Below are 15,374 nucleotides of genomic sequence, written 5' to 3'. Positions count from 1 at the left end.
TTCTGAGGCACATAGCCCCAAGCCCATTGGTTCCAACTGTGGGCTTAAAAAACAGCTCACAAATATATATTTTTATATACATTAGGGATTGCAGTTTTTAGCAAATGTTAGTCCTACAGGAGTAAGTAGTGCATTTGTTGTAGACTATTTTCAGCCGCAGAATAATGCATATTTGATGATCTAGTGTGTATTGTATGGGGACAGTGATGTGGGACTGACAAAATAAAAGCAGCATCTATAATCATCATAATGAAGTAATATGTCAACCAATGCTACGGTGTGGCTCATGATGTTTTACTAATAGTAAGGTCTGGCAAAAATAAAACAAGCAATAAATGTTAGCAGAATCAACTGGTCCTGGTCTTTTTATGGGATTTGTTGTTGATAAAATCCAGCCGTTGCCAAAATATTGTACTTGTGGCTTCAAAACAGCAGTCAACAAACCAATTGGTGACATCACCATGACTACGTCAACCTGTTATATACAGTCTTTACTTGGAATACACTGCTGGCATCATGACCTCCACTTCCACAGCTCTGTAATTCTGCACAAGCATTGGCAGAAAAAGAGTTGAATGCTTCATGGAAACAATGCTTGCACACACTGATGCATTCAAGGACCTGTGCAAATGATTGCTTATACATGTAAACAAACAGTGATAAATTAACATATATATTGCCGTGCAACTCGCTACTGTATTTTTTTCATTTACAGGTTTTACACAAATGCACAATGCAACATAACTGTACGTGCAGCGGGATGGAGTCAATGGGTCTTCCTCTTCATAAACAGAAACTCAGCAGGAAACCGTCCTAATTAAACCCTTTGCTCTCAGCAGACTGCAGATGAGTCTTTGATGATGAATGTATAGGTGTGCTTGCGTTAGCATGTGAGAGTTTATCCCAAACACAGTCTGGGAGAAAGAGGGGCACACAATATCATTTACAGATATTCAGAATGTTTTTGTCGTCATGGTTCCCAGCGTGAAGCACCGGCAGGCAGGCCCTGCTGAGTGCGGGACAGCACATGCAAAGATTCCTTACGGTCTAGCCGGGGAGGGATTTCGTCTGTCACTCCACCCCATTGTATTCCCCTCACATCTCTCTGACTAAAAAAAGGCTGGTGAATCATTCTGATGCAAGCAGCACACTGGCATCCAGTCGCTGTGTTGGGGGTGACAACCTAACAATATTGACAAACATGACCTGCGATTGGTCGATCGGAACAGACGGTGCTCCAGCACCTTTTCTTTTCGCAGGCTTCAGTGGCTCGAATGTACAGAATGTCATCACGCAAAGGGGATCTCGCATGACAAATCCCTTGTGGTGCAAGAAGGCGCACTCAAGTCAGAAATGAAACTGACATGTCTATTAGTGATTCTTCAGCTAGATCCAAGCTGCTTTTGCGCCTCCTCATTGGAGGCAGACTTGACATTTGAAGTTAATAAAAAGAAAAAGAGCGATCCACTTCTTCTGTTTTCAGCTTGGGAGAAGACTAATGTATCCCCCTGTCTGTTGCTATCCCCAAACGCATATCTGTCCCAGGGCCTTCCCCGTGATCCATCACCTCTTGATGCTGAATCCTCTGCTTTTCGTCAAGTCTTTGATACGACTTAGCTGGGAAGCCCCAAGGCCTGCGGGGAAAAAAGGCTTAGGAGTCCAAAGGGGATTACTGGACGGAACGTATGGAAATTACACTGTAATTTATCATTTAGGTCATGGTAATTCATGCAAATTAGGATTTCATTAATTCCGGCCTTGGGTTTAAATGGTGGTCCTCTTGTGGTGGGTGCGCAGTCCTGTCAGGATCACGTCAGTGTGGTGTCACAGGAAAATATAGTATTTCATAGAAAACCTCAACAGAAAAGGTCATCGCCATAGAAACATGTTAGCATTTAGCTCAAAGCAACGCTGGGCATAATACAGTCTCACAGAGCTGCTGCTGTGCTTCACCATGGCTGCAGAAGACTTGTTTTGATATTATGAAGACTAAGAATGTCTCCTACTGTATATATCCCTGGAACACTGACATTCTCCTCTATCCATTCATATTCAGATTTTTGTGATGTGAGGAAAACTGTCCTAGCACATGTTTAATACTTTACCACCAAGGTGCAAATTGATGGAATTTCTGAGCAGCTTACCTTTTTCTGAAAAATAACAATTTGTGACATGCCATTCTACAGCGAAACAAGTAGTGCCTGCCAACAGCCGGAAAAAACGGTGAGTCAAAATGGAACAAAAAAAGCGTAGTGGTCAAAAGGAAAAGAGTTTGCATTGTCTTGCGTCACTGCAAATGTCCAATAACATCTCCATCCAGAAATGATGAGTAATGTGTCCCTGTCTGCGTATGTAGGATCTAATTGTACAGTATGAGTCAAGTAAATGTCATAAAGAAGAAGAGAGTAAAGTTTGGCCATGTGTCCTAAAAAAAAATTAAATAAAAAAATAAACACATTTCATACAACCAGTAACAATGACTGCTGTGATTATAATCATGATGAGCATCCTTCCCATTATCATAAATAGCCTCAACACTCTCTCTCTCACGCGCACGCACGCACACACACAAATTAGCTGCTCCCCTGCTATCTTGACACACATACACACGAAGCTACATCCCTCATTCTTATTCATCTGCTTACTTCTCAATCACTCACTCACTGTACGCTTCGCTGCACAATTATAATCACCTTAAAATGATTTTATGACATGCTCACAGAACCAAACAAAGCTCCTCAGAGTGCCCGCACGCACACAAACACCAAAGCCCAGGTGTACACTGTAACACACACAAACAGGCAAACTACACAAAATGGTTTTAATGCTGTGCTCAGTTCTACACCGCAGTGCTTACAGACACGCATTCATCAGAATTTATACACAAAAAAAAAACATCAAAGCGTACTGTAATACAAAGGCTGACTCAGGTCATCACTATTTTACGCACAATTCAGTCATTAGAAGCATTATCTAGCTTATTGCAGAGTGACCAGGCATGAGGTCTGTGCAGCTCAGCACCATTTCCTTCTCAATGGTTATTCTATGAACACACACACGCACTTATACAGACATGTATTTGGCCAGAGGAGAAGATGCGGATTGTTTACTGCCGCAATACGTTTCCTTGAAGTTGACGAAAATGGACAGGAGCATGCAGGGAGGAGGAGGAGAGGGGGGAGTGGGATAACAAATTCAATAACCAATGAGCACAATAAATAAATAAAATATAAGGGGGGGAAAGTCTAGAGGAGCAAAGAGCAGGAGGAGAGAGAGAGAGGTTAAGGGAGGATGAGCAGAAGGAGGAAGGGATGAAAGGGAAGGATGCCAGACAATAAGATGAAGAGAATTTCTGCACAAGGTGGAGGAGGGGGAGAGAAGATAGTATGGAGGGAGAGAAAGCATAGTGGCAATTTTTCAAACAAGCACACAAGTAGATTCTAGCATGTTAATCATTAACAAGTGTATATTAATACAGACTTGACCTTTTTCTTGAGTATCTTTTCATACTCTGCGCTGCCAAGAAACATGAATAAAGTGTGAAAGGGTCAGGGAAAAACTGGAGAGGGGGAATAATCGCTGATGTGGCAGCAACTCCCACGTTCAAAGAAGGACATCAAAAGCCAGAAACAGAGCGGGAGATGCTGGCTGCTGCATCCGACGTTCAACGAGGAGGGAACGAAAGGGAAGGAAGATTAAGAAAGGAAGGAATGAAAGACGGTGGAGGAATTGAAAGCGGAAAGAGAAAAAAAAGAGAGAGGCGCTCCATGACAAATTGAGGGATCCAGACAAAGCATGACAATGCAGCACCTCATATGGTTTTCACAGTGAAATATATTAATGCAGGAATCCTCTATGGACTCAAACATATCTAACCACTGCAGGCCTGAAACTTAGGTCCGGCAGGCTGCGCTGCTTTTATTCCTCCTGCAGCTCTGGGTCGCTCCACTCTCTCTTTTCTTTTATTCACCTCATGTCCCTTCCCTCTCTCCATTTCCACCCCCTCGTTTGTCAGACACTCTGCCAATTAACGCGAGGCATTGTTTTTTTTTTCCCCCGTCTTTCTCACTCCCGCTCCCCCCTCTGTCACTCTTTCCCAGCCTGATGAAGATGGAGAGTGGTCATTTAAGACTAATTAGCAGCGTAAACAGACAAATAACCAGGTGCAGCATACCCATTTTCTCTCAGGCCCTTGTATATTAATGCATCTGCACGCGCCACACTAAAGAGGCAAGAAAATAGGTGATGCACACACACACACACACAGGGGTGCACACGTACCAAAAGCAATAAAGCCCAAAACAATGCTCTTTCAGTTTCTCTGACACACATGGAAATATGTATTCACACACGCTATGTCTAATTCTCGCCTTTTGTCTGCAGTGTTGTCAAAATAAAAGCAAGAGAATGCTCTTGTTTTCCATTTTAGAAAGACACAGAACTTTATGGCAGCTTGTTTATCTGATCATCTGGTTGTTTCATATTACAGCTAAATGCAATGAAGGCATCTCTCTAAAGAACGGCTTCTCTCTCTCTCAAACACACACAAACGCATTTCCAAACAGCAATATTACATGGCAGGCTATTCACTTGCCTCATACCAAGGATGTAATGATAGGAATGTTTTTCTTAACCAGCATCAAATCACAGTATTAAACATGAAGTATAAGACAATATCAAGTCCAAATTGTGTTCCACACTTCCAGTTCCAACATTGTGCAATAGTTCGGGGAATTTGTTTATCATCACTAAAACCAAAACAGAGATAATGACTTTTTTTTTTTATTACAAATTTGAATCAGATATTAACCATTCTATTGTACTGGGTCGGCTTTCAAAACAATAAAAACATGACGCGTTAAGTGTGATAAAGCCTCACTATGATGGATTACACGCAGTTTATTTGCTAATATTACCATTCAGACGGTCAATATTACACGGTTAAAGCGATCAATACTGGATGTCAATACGAAGCGCTTAACCTGAAATGATTCAAATGTGATATTTAATCACATTCAATGCAGGCATACATGAAAGAGGTTTATTATCTGCTCTTCGGAGGTACTGTTTTATTGTGCGTTAAGTCTGTCATCAGTCCGTCAATACAGCATCTGCACACTATTGGATTTCTGTTTTCAAATGAGCATCGCCCAGTCACACTGTCACCCTATGATGGATTTGATGCACTTTGTATAATAACCTTGGTGGTTTTGTTTTCAATGCCGTGCTGATTGTCCATGGGAACATGTTATTTAGTGCAGTGTGTGTGTGTGTGTGGGGGGGGGCGTTATTATTGTCTTTCCTGTGGGTTAAAAGCTGCTTCAGAGGAATTTATTTTCCTGCCAAGAATGGAAAACAAACTGGTGCTGCGATAAAGATGCTGCACAAAATATCATGGCTTCAATCCATAATTCATCATCTTTCCTCAAAAACCCTGGTCAGTCAAATTGTATTGCTGCTATCCAAGACTGGGTATGTTAGTAAATCATGTCATGTCACTCTCATTTGAAATATAATACACACAAGTGCCGACAACCTTTTATAGCTCATCATGTGCCTGATACCCTGTATAGTTAAGAGTGCAAACAACCTCTATACTGTGCTGTATAAAGTGTATGCAGTATTGAAAGGTACACTGCTTTGGTTTGCTGGAGGGTATGGAATCTGATGTCAAAAATCATGAGCCAAATCCTTTAATTGGACGGGCCAGTTCGAGCTGAGCGAGCCTTTGCTTTTGTTGTTTTAGTGGAAAAAACGTCAAAGGACTGGTGAGCAGACCCAGCAGAGTCTTGCAGCATTTCTTTAGATTATTGCAACCAAAAGTGACTGACTTTGTAGCAGCTGGTCTCAAAAACAGCTTAGGGCTATTTTGCAGTCCATTGACAAAGCCTGTGGCATTTAAAAAAAGGCTAGTTAGCAGAGGTTATTTGTCCTTGTCAAAGTTTTCTTTATTAACTCCAAAAAAGTAACTCTCACTCAAAAAACTAAATGATCTTTGAAAATCAACTTTCAACTAGTAGATTCCTCACGAATAACAGTCAACATGTAAAGCAGATTTTATCAGATTCCATGCAAAAATGTAATTACCTGAGCAATAATGAGATGCACCAATCGAATAGCTGACCATTAATACTGGCCAGTTTTCCTACTGATCAGCAATGACCCATTACGATTGAAAGAAATTGCATTGACTTGCATTATGATGTTTCAAGCTCTAATTAGTTCAAATGACTATTTGGCGGAAGTAAATTAAAACACTATCAAATATAATCTTGTAAAATTGAGTTTTTGGTAAGAATGTGAGCAGTTGTTGAGCATTCCTGTATTCGTCAGTAGTCATAAGTCTGTGCAGCTACAATAGCTGGACAAGTGGGAATGTTTTTTCCATGTTAAACATAACAGCCTGTGCTTCCTGTGTTTCCAAAAATACATAAATCTAGGAGTCGGTTTAAGGTACTAGAGTCGAGACATGGTTCAGGTTAGGTGTTCGCTTAGAAATTGTTTGCTGAGATTTGAATTGATGGAATTTGATGGGGCGATGCACAGCCTGGAAGAAAACACTGCCTGAGAAATGAATAGACTGAAGGGAAAAGAAAATGTTTCTTAGATGTTAAAATGGTTGGCTTGTCAGACTTGTTTTTTTCTGTGTTTTTGACAAAATATTGTTAAAAAAAAAAACTGGGAAGATCTGCAAATAATCTTAGATGTGTTGGAATCAGTTTTATACATTGTGATTTCCTGGTGGACCACATATGTAAGTTTTGACTTTGACACATCCACAAGTGAGGAACTGTTTGCATCCTGACATTTGGCCCAACGCTTTTTTTTCAGCATAAAGTCACACAGAGACACACACACACACACACACACACAGAGACACGCACACACACACACCATGAGCCAGGGGTATAATTATTCCACTTTCAGATCATAAGGACTCCTGTCCACCAATCTAACTAAATTTGCAACGTCCCCCGTCGGTAACAGACGCACATACACTAGGGAAAATGCACGCTGCTGCCGAGCGTCACACACTCTACTCACAAAGGACGCATCGTTTACAGCTAAATTATGGACAAATTGAACCTTGAGAGAAGAGAAGTTCAAAGGCAGAGCTGGAGTTGAATGCTGAGGCAGTCTCCCCGTCTCAAACAAACACTCACTCTTATCCCTTTTTCAGACAGCCGAGCGTCTCACACACAAGCACCCCCCCCCCACACACACACAGGGTGTGCCTCCCAGACAAAATATATCTTACATGTATCTCACATTGTGCCTGTTGCATACACATTCAGTCAGACAGAATTGCCACTATTGTGCAGGAATTCAGTGAGGCAGGAAAAGGTATTCGAATAATAGTCTTTGTGCAACTGTGTACGTGTCAGCGTTGATGCCTTTGCACATCACATTTTTGGGGGCGTATTTTTGTATGTGTCTGTGAATGAGAGTATGTGTGCGGGTGTGTGTGGGTGCATTCATTCTGATTATATATTGTGCTATTCCGCCTCCTCACTGACACTTGAATATGCACCCATTACCACAGCTGGGAGCGACAGAAGCAAAGAAGAGTGAGTGGATGCCTTCTCAGTCAAAAAGATACCACCTTGTCAAGGCACAGTAAGAAAAAGCGAGAGGTATGACACAACAATCAAAGAAATATTAAGAGAAGGTGGAGGAAGGAGAGTGGCAGAGGAAGAAGAAACAGTACCAGTGAAGGGTGGGGGTGGGGGTGAGGGTAAGGGACAGTGGCAGGGGAGAGGATGAGAGGGAGAGGTGGGAGGACATTTGATGAAAGAGAGAAAAAGAAACGTTAAGATGGTTTTGGCGTAAAGTTTGAGGTGGTAAGTTCTAACAAAGGCAGGTTGTGTTTGGAATTAGAGCTCGACTACAACAGTATTGGCAACATTATCACAGATTCATCAGTATTGGTGTATGTAAATACCAAACTAATCTCGGAAGTAAATGTCTCCAACTAGTATCAGAAAGAAATAGACTCTAATCGGGTGGGGTCCAGTTGCATTGCAATAACTCTGTCACTATGTCTTACACCTGAGTCGATCTGAACAGACTGTCAGCTCTGATCTCACAGTGTCTCATAATCATACCCAGGAGGAGCAATGTGTGGCTGCATCCCAATTTTTGCAAAGCACGCCAATTGGCTAGAGTATGTACGACATACTAGTCTTTATAGTAATGTTCTCTGGCGTGGAGGAAAACATACTTTACTGTTACAAACCATCATGAAATTATACTTGCACCAACAGATGTTTATCAAACTGCAACTTCAACATGTCATTGCCAACTAATCAATCTACACTGCTTTCATTTTTTTTTTTATTTAGTATACATACTGACTTTCTTGAGTCAAAAATCAAGTATCTGCCAGATTCCATTTGAAGTGTGTTTTTTTCATTATGTAAAACTCTCCCCTTGATTTTGATAAAGCCGCTATTCAAAGCAAATAGTTCAAGAATTTAACTTTATTGCTTTCCTGTGTAGCTGTCCTCAAAGTCCTTCTGTGAGGTTGCTTTCATTTTGCCTTCCACATTGTACAAATGCATGAAAGGATGGAGCAAGAGAGACAGACGGAGGTGGAGAGCGACGAGACAGCTGGATAAGAGAGGGCAGATGGAGGGAGCGAGTACTAAGAAGGGCAAGCTCATAAAGGGACAAAGTAAAGATGAGGAGTGGATGAGGCAAAGGTGAGGTAAAGGACGCAGAGAGGGAGAGACGAATGATTAGACAGATATCAAAGATGGGGGATGGAAGGGGAGAAGAGAGGATGAATGTGAATGAGAGGAATATATGACAAAGATGAGACGGATTAGAGGGAGGAGAGAGGAGAGAGACCCAGACGGAGTGATGGGAGAGAGCGGTCGACACATAGACGGAGAAAACTGACAGGGCTGAAAGGACGGAAGAGAAAAGGGGGAGACAGAACAGGAGGCAATGGCGCGAGGAAGAGAGAGGGAGCAACGGAGGAGGAGGGGGGGTGGACGGAGGTGGAGAGACGGATGCAGGGAGTCAGCTGAGGACAGACGCATGAAGGGGAGAACCTGAGGGAGAAATGAAGGATGAGATGTGGGTGTAGGTGGGTGGGAGGGAAGAAGGGATGGATTAAGGAGAGAGAGAAGGGACTTTGATATCCGGGTGCGTGGTACATTGACCCCTCAGTACAGACAGCACCCTATTAGTGACAGTTAGTTCAAACTGCATATCAAGCAGACTCTCACACACACACACACACACACACACACACACACATATATATATATATCAAAGTGAGGGAATCTGTTCCAGAGAGCATCTAATTGAGGGGAAATCAAGGCTAAGAGCCCATTGACCGGTGGTGCTAACATGCAAACTGTATCCGGATATCTCTTCCGCATAATTAGATTTGATCACAGCCCTTTTGCGTTTAAACCTGGTATCAAAGTAGCCACAAGGAACTTTTAACTGATTATGAAACAGTCCTCCGACAGATTTACAGCTCAAAGGTTTCTCCAGCAACAGGACTGCTTGAAGCAAATTGTCAGACTCTACTGCAGTAAAATGAGAGGTTTGTAAAGGGACTCTGGTGCTTGGAAACACTACCGCGTTTTTCCACAGGGGCCGCAAAATCAACACAAAATGAAAGTTCCTTGTGGTAGTTTCCAAGCGTTCTCACAATGCTGCCTACGCTTCTTACGGAGGTGGAACAAAGTCATTGTTTTTGTCAAGTCTTGCCTAAAAAGTCCCAAGCCTCGAGTCAGGACCAACAAGTCCCAATTCACCACCCAAGTTAAGTCCAAAGCTTTGCGTTTCAAGTCCTAGCAAGCATGCAACAAAGTCAATAGAGCCGATGATGATTTCAGCCTGTGGGGAACGTGAACATCTGTACTAAATGTCACGGCAATCGAATAGTTGTCCAGACATTTTACTCTGAACCTAAAATGTCAATCTGCTGGTGGCGCTAATGTAAAAGTCAGGGGATCACCACCGTCCTTGGGATTAATCATATGGGAAGCAGGAATGTCTGCTCCAAACGTTTCAAAGATTTCAATACACTCAAAGAGAGAATAAAGTGGGGGACCAACAGGCAGACTCACAAACATTGTCCCGCCAAGAGTAACACTTCTAATGTGGCTTAAAACAAGAGGTGAGAAATAAAGAGTTAGAAGGAAAGACCAAGAAGAATAAGAAGAGAGAGAGGCTAAGAAATGAACAATACATTATGCATCCATAGCAAGGGAGAGAGCCGGGAATAAATTCCAAAAGACAGATCTCAAACACAAAGCAGGGCTGAGGGAGTGAAAGAGAAAGGAGGAGTGAAGAATAAACAACAAGTTAAGGGAGTGCTGAAGAGACTGAATGGGTATTTCAAATCCAGTTACTCAAACGTACACTATAGCCAGGCTTCCTGTCATGGCAGCCAGTGGAGATGCGTACATAAAGAAATTGCATTTAAATGTATGTGACACAAAAGGAGGAGAAAAAGTGAATGCAAAGAGAAAGATGGAATGAAGATAAAATACAAAGCAGCCACGGCTCAACGGCAGCCGGAGTTGAGAAAGCTAGCAAATGGAATAGGGAATGATTTATGAGAAAGGAATTAGGCAGGAGAGATGAAAGTGATGAAAGACAGAGAGGGTTGGAGAGTTTGGGGAATGAACGGCAAGTTTAAAAAAAAAAAAAAAAAAAGGGGAGTTTCACAGCTCGGTATGAAATATATCTGGCTGACAAGTCTATTAGTAACACGGTCAGTTTCAAACCCGCCACAAAACAAGAATGAATGTGCTCACACCTCAGAGATTGGGAGTGCAGCCGCGTGAAGAGGGAAAGCTGAAAGACTAATGGATATAATGTCGCAATAAAACCACAACAGTCATTTACACTCAAATGTAATATGTCCCCTTGTAAAAAGGGTACATGTCCCCTACAATTTAGATTGATGCACGTTGAGTTTCGGCTGGAAAGACTCGTTCTCTTTGCAGCCATCATATACTTCAGTGGCTGCTGCTTAGAGCTCAAGCTCAGCTTGAATTGAAAGCTGCGCATATTAAAAGTGTTGCTTGTGACAGCTGAAACTTTTAACATTTGCAGTTTCATGCAGGACGCCGCCCAGATTTAAGTAATTACTGCACCCCTGCCAATTCAAATGACCCCAATTCCCCAAAACGTCAAATTTCCTTAGTAGTATAAGGTTTAATCTGCAGGACAAAGAGGAAAATGACAAACTGGTGCTAAACTGGAGGGGATCGAAAAATTAAGACTTTCTATTAACGTATTGTCTCACTTATGGGAGTACAACAAGGCAGGGTAAGGGTGTCCCTGAGAGTTACCACGCAGGTACAAAAGCTGTTTACGTTGAATAAAAGGTGTATAAAGAGGAGGAGGAGAGTTATAAAAGAACAAAAGGAGGGTGGGCGGAGGTGCTGGTGCTACAAAGGCAGAAGAAAGAAACGACAACTGACACACGTTGTGAAGTCAAGATATTTTCCATCTCATTTTCTCCTCACGCATAATCAAGCACGACATCCTCAGTGAGTTGCAAGATGAAAATGTGAGTAGGATATTGCCCGAGTTCTCCGGCGTCCTTTATCAGCCATTTCAGTCCTTTTTTCATTGTTAAATGTATTAAATATGACATTGCATTTCATAGCAGTGCTAGAAAAAAAAAAGAGAAAAAAAAAGCAATTCCGGGAGGTTTACATTTAAGATTATCTGCTCTGTGGACATGAAATAAATGATTTATGATAGTTAAATATCCCATCTTCTTCCAACATTGTTGCTCCCCAAAAAACACAGAAGAGCTAAGCACATTTTAAGGTTTCATATACCACGAGATAAAAATAAAGCTAGGGAAAATGAAAGACACAAAAATCATGCTGGAAAAATAGAAATAGAATCAAAAGAATGGATTAAAAAGAGAGAGAACATAGTGATGTATAAATTAAAGCTAAATGGTAATAATGATTTACCATTTCCTGCATGCCAAACACCCATGAGCCCTTGCGACAGGAGTCTTGATTTGCTTGTATGATACCCATAAAGCAAAAAATATATATAAATACCACTTTCACCGTTTTAATGTCTGACAATTATTGCATAAATGTTTTGAGGAAGAAAATGGAATAGTTTTAGGCCTCAATGTTTTCATGAGAAGCACTGGATGTGCACGTACCTTTGTTTACAAGTAAACTCCACACTCACTGCCCCTGCACACCCACACACAGGTGTTTCCAGTTATTAAGGCTACTTAAAAATTGGGTGGAGCTATTCTGGGAATTTGCTGAGGTGCTTCATTTACTCTTTATGGAATCATAAAGGTGAAATATGACCCATCATAACAGGAGAAACAAAGCTATCAGGAGAGTCAGAGAGGGTCCATACAAGCCCACACAGTCATTGGAAGATGTTGTATCAGCCAAAGGAAGTGACCGTGTGTGGTTAAACTAAGAGTGTCAAGGGGCTTTAATCCACCAACAATTAAGATAATAACATCTTGCCTTAACTGAGCTCAGCTCTGGGTACACTGTATGAAGCAAGTGTGTGAACGCAGAACTTTTAAAACTCAAATGAAGAACATATGGCAGGTGTACAAGCTCCTATAAAAATCAGAAAACATGGAAAACTACAGTCCTACAAAGAAAAAGAAAGAAATAAAAGACCTAAACTATTGAAGACAAATTTTATTGCGTCACATTTGTCCTTTGGATCATTATTATCTAGTCACATTACCCGCGTTTTAAGGCAAGCATGAAGATTTAAGACCTTAACTGACAGGGTGTACTGAAAAAGTGGACACCGCTTTAATCAAAATAACACAAATTAACGGTTTGGGAAAAACAAAAATCGACTTTTTGTTGTGAGCGGTGGTTGTTTGACTTAATGATCGCCGGGGACGTCAATGTTTACCGATGAGTTTTTCCACACATCCCGAGCCGATTCAGTTCACTCTGATGTAATGCAAATACAGCAAGATGAATAAAGCGCCTCTTTGTTTTGTTTTTTTCTTTTACACAAAGACGGAGAGACAGACGAGACGAAAGAAGCCAAACAGCAGACTGATGATTGAGACGGCGAGCCGAGTGCAGCTAACAAAATTATCAGTCATGTTTGGTTGCCATAGGAACAGGAGGAATTTTTTTTTCCCCATGCAAATCTCTCCCCCTGCTCATAACTTCTTGCACTGATTTGTTAGTCTGTCAGCTTAATTCATTAATTGAGTTAATTATGCAGGAAATCCAATATGAATTAGCTTAATTGTAGCTTTCTGGTGTGTCTGGAGGGCCTTCATACTTGTACCTGTGTGTGTTTTTTTGTGTGTTTATGTCCTGTGTGTGTATTAGTTTGAGACCCATCTGTGTTGTTTCAGCCCGAGAAAATCTCACAGGTCATCAGTGAAGCGGAATGCTATTTATACCTTTCACTATCCTCTCTCTCTCTCTCTCACCCCTCTCCTTCACTCCCCATTGTCTCTCGCCCTCGCTCTGACCTCATCTCTCTGCTTTTCTCTTCACTGATCCCACCTGTTCTGGCTCTAATTTCTTTCTCAATCTTCCTCTCCTACACCCGCCTCTTTGTACTTTCTATCAACCCCTTCTTTCCCCTCCTTTTTCACCCTCTCAATTTCAACATGTTTCTTTCTTTTTTTGTCTTTCTTTTTGTCCCCTCCTTTCTGTGCCTCGATCATGCTCTAAAACTCTCTCTACTTCCGCAACTTTACAGAGTGGGAACCATCTAAAACACCTTGAAGCTGCCCACCTGTCTGCGAAGAGATGATACGAAACAAACACACACACAAAATGACAACCGCTGTGACCATCCAGCTGCCCGCCGGCCGAAACCCATCGGCACACGTAAACATCTGCTACTTACTCAGTGATTTCTTCGGTCACCGTGTGCTCCACCTGGAGTCGAGAGTTGACCTCAATGAAGTAGTGTTTGTTGTGTCTGTCAACCAGGAACTCCACGGTCCCCGCGTTCTCGTAGCCAACCTGCAGCAAAAAAACAAAAAAAAAAAAAAAAAAAAAAACATTTTAGGAAAGCAGTTTTACAGCTCTGAATTATCTAAGTAATGATGTTAGTTGTGTAAACATTCAAGAAGGAGCACTCACTCATCTTAATGAGCCGTGAAACCGAAAGCACAAAAAAAAAACGGTCTTCTCTCCGTGTAAATATGACTACATAAAATGAGGTGAAAAAAAAATTAGCTTCAAGTTTTATTTGTATAGAGGGAAAAGGGCATTTCTCATCAGTTTCCTGCACTGCAATAATTGGATCATTAATCAGAGGGGATTTATTGAAAACTCATCCTCATAAAAAGCCCATTTTCACAAATCAGAATCACAATCAGTGTCAGGTTCAATAAATATTCAGAAATTTTGTCTCGTCCGTGTTACTGAGACTATGATATGTCCTCTAAAGACTGGGCCTTATATTTACACATAATAACAAGCACACATCAATGGAGATATGACTGTACTGTAAGTGTCACTGTGTCTAAATCAACATGAAGCAGAAAATATTTCCTGTGAACGAATCGGAAAAATTGCATGACAAAATAATCTCAACAGCTTCCAACTTTTTCTGAGCTTACAACCACATTTCACAGTCTTGACCCTCACCCAGCAGGTCATTTTGCAATAAATATTACATATAGCAATGTAAAATTACACTACATATCATGAGACTGTAATCACACCAGCCACAACGTCAAAATCGGGCCAGGGGCGTAAAACGGGACCTCATCTCCAGGACCAGATTCTGCCATGATGATTCACACACAGACTCACAAAAGGTGAAAACAATACCAGCGTTGGTGTCGCAGCTGGTAAATATGAAGAATGCATATATTTTTGTTGTCAGTTTGTAACAACTCTCAATCCTTGTTGGAGGACTTCCATTTCGTCTGCCAAAAGACGTTTTTTTCATTTTTGGAACAGAAATGTTCTCATTTTAATCAGCACCGCAATGTGCAAATGTACCATTTAAAATGCAATGAAATGTTCTTTATACCTTTTAAAACAATTCAATATCTTTCTTTATTACTTATTTTTTCCTTTAAGAGGCTATAACGACACATAATGGCATACCTAGTCCCCTCTTCAGGCATGCTTTCTTTTTAACTGACTATATTCCTTTCAGTTTTAATTATACATATTACATTATTCATCATGTACCGACAACTGGACATTTCCATTTTTGCTTTTACATAGGGCTGTTACAGTCATAGTCTCTCTCTCTAATTTTCTGTTAGAAGTTGAACATGCCATTCAGAGTAAATTATGAGGAATATTAGCATGTTAGTAGACCAACGCCAGCACTTTCCATTCTCATTCTTCAAAACTCCACTTTTGCTCTTCTCAGCTCCGGTTTAATTTTGCCCAGTG

General features: G+C 41.2%; 1 protein-coding gene across 3 annotated transcripts in view; it reads right to left on the bottom strand.

Annotated features, from left to right (window-relative positions):
• pcxb (pyruvate carboxylase b) overlaps positions 1-15,374 on the bottom strand; it is a 269,858-nt gene that overhangs the window by 203,594 nt on the left and 50,890 nt on the right. For all 3 annotated transcript variants that reach the window (XM_054600910.1, XM_054600909.1, XM_054600912.1), the window contains exon 10: positions 13,861-13,979. In XM_054600910.1, coding sequence (XP_054456885.1) covers positions 13,861-13,979 — 119 coding nt within the window. The remainder of the gene's footprint in view (positions 1-13,860; positions 13,980-15,374) is intronic.

This window comes from Anoplopoma fimbria, chromosome 7 (genome assembly GCF_027596085.1).
Source record: "Anoplopoma fimbria isolate UVic2021 breed Golden Eagle Sablefish chromosome 7, Afim_UVic_2022, whole genome shotgun sequence".
NCBI classification, from domain to species: domain Eukaryota; kingdom Metazoa; phylum Chordata; class Actinopteri; order Perciformes; family Anoplopomatidae; genus Anoplopoma; species Anoplopoma fimbria.
Note: the sequence above shows the minus strand (reverse complement) of the source record. Positions and strands in the feature narration are given on the sequence as shown.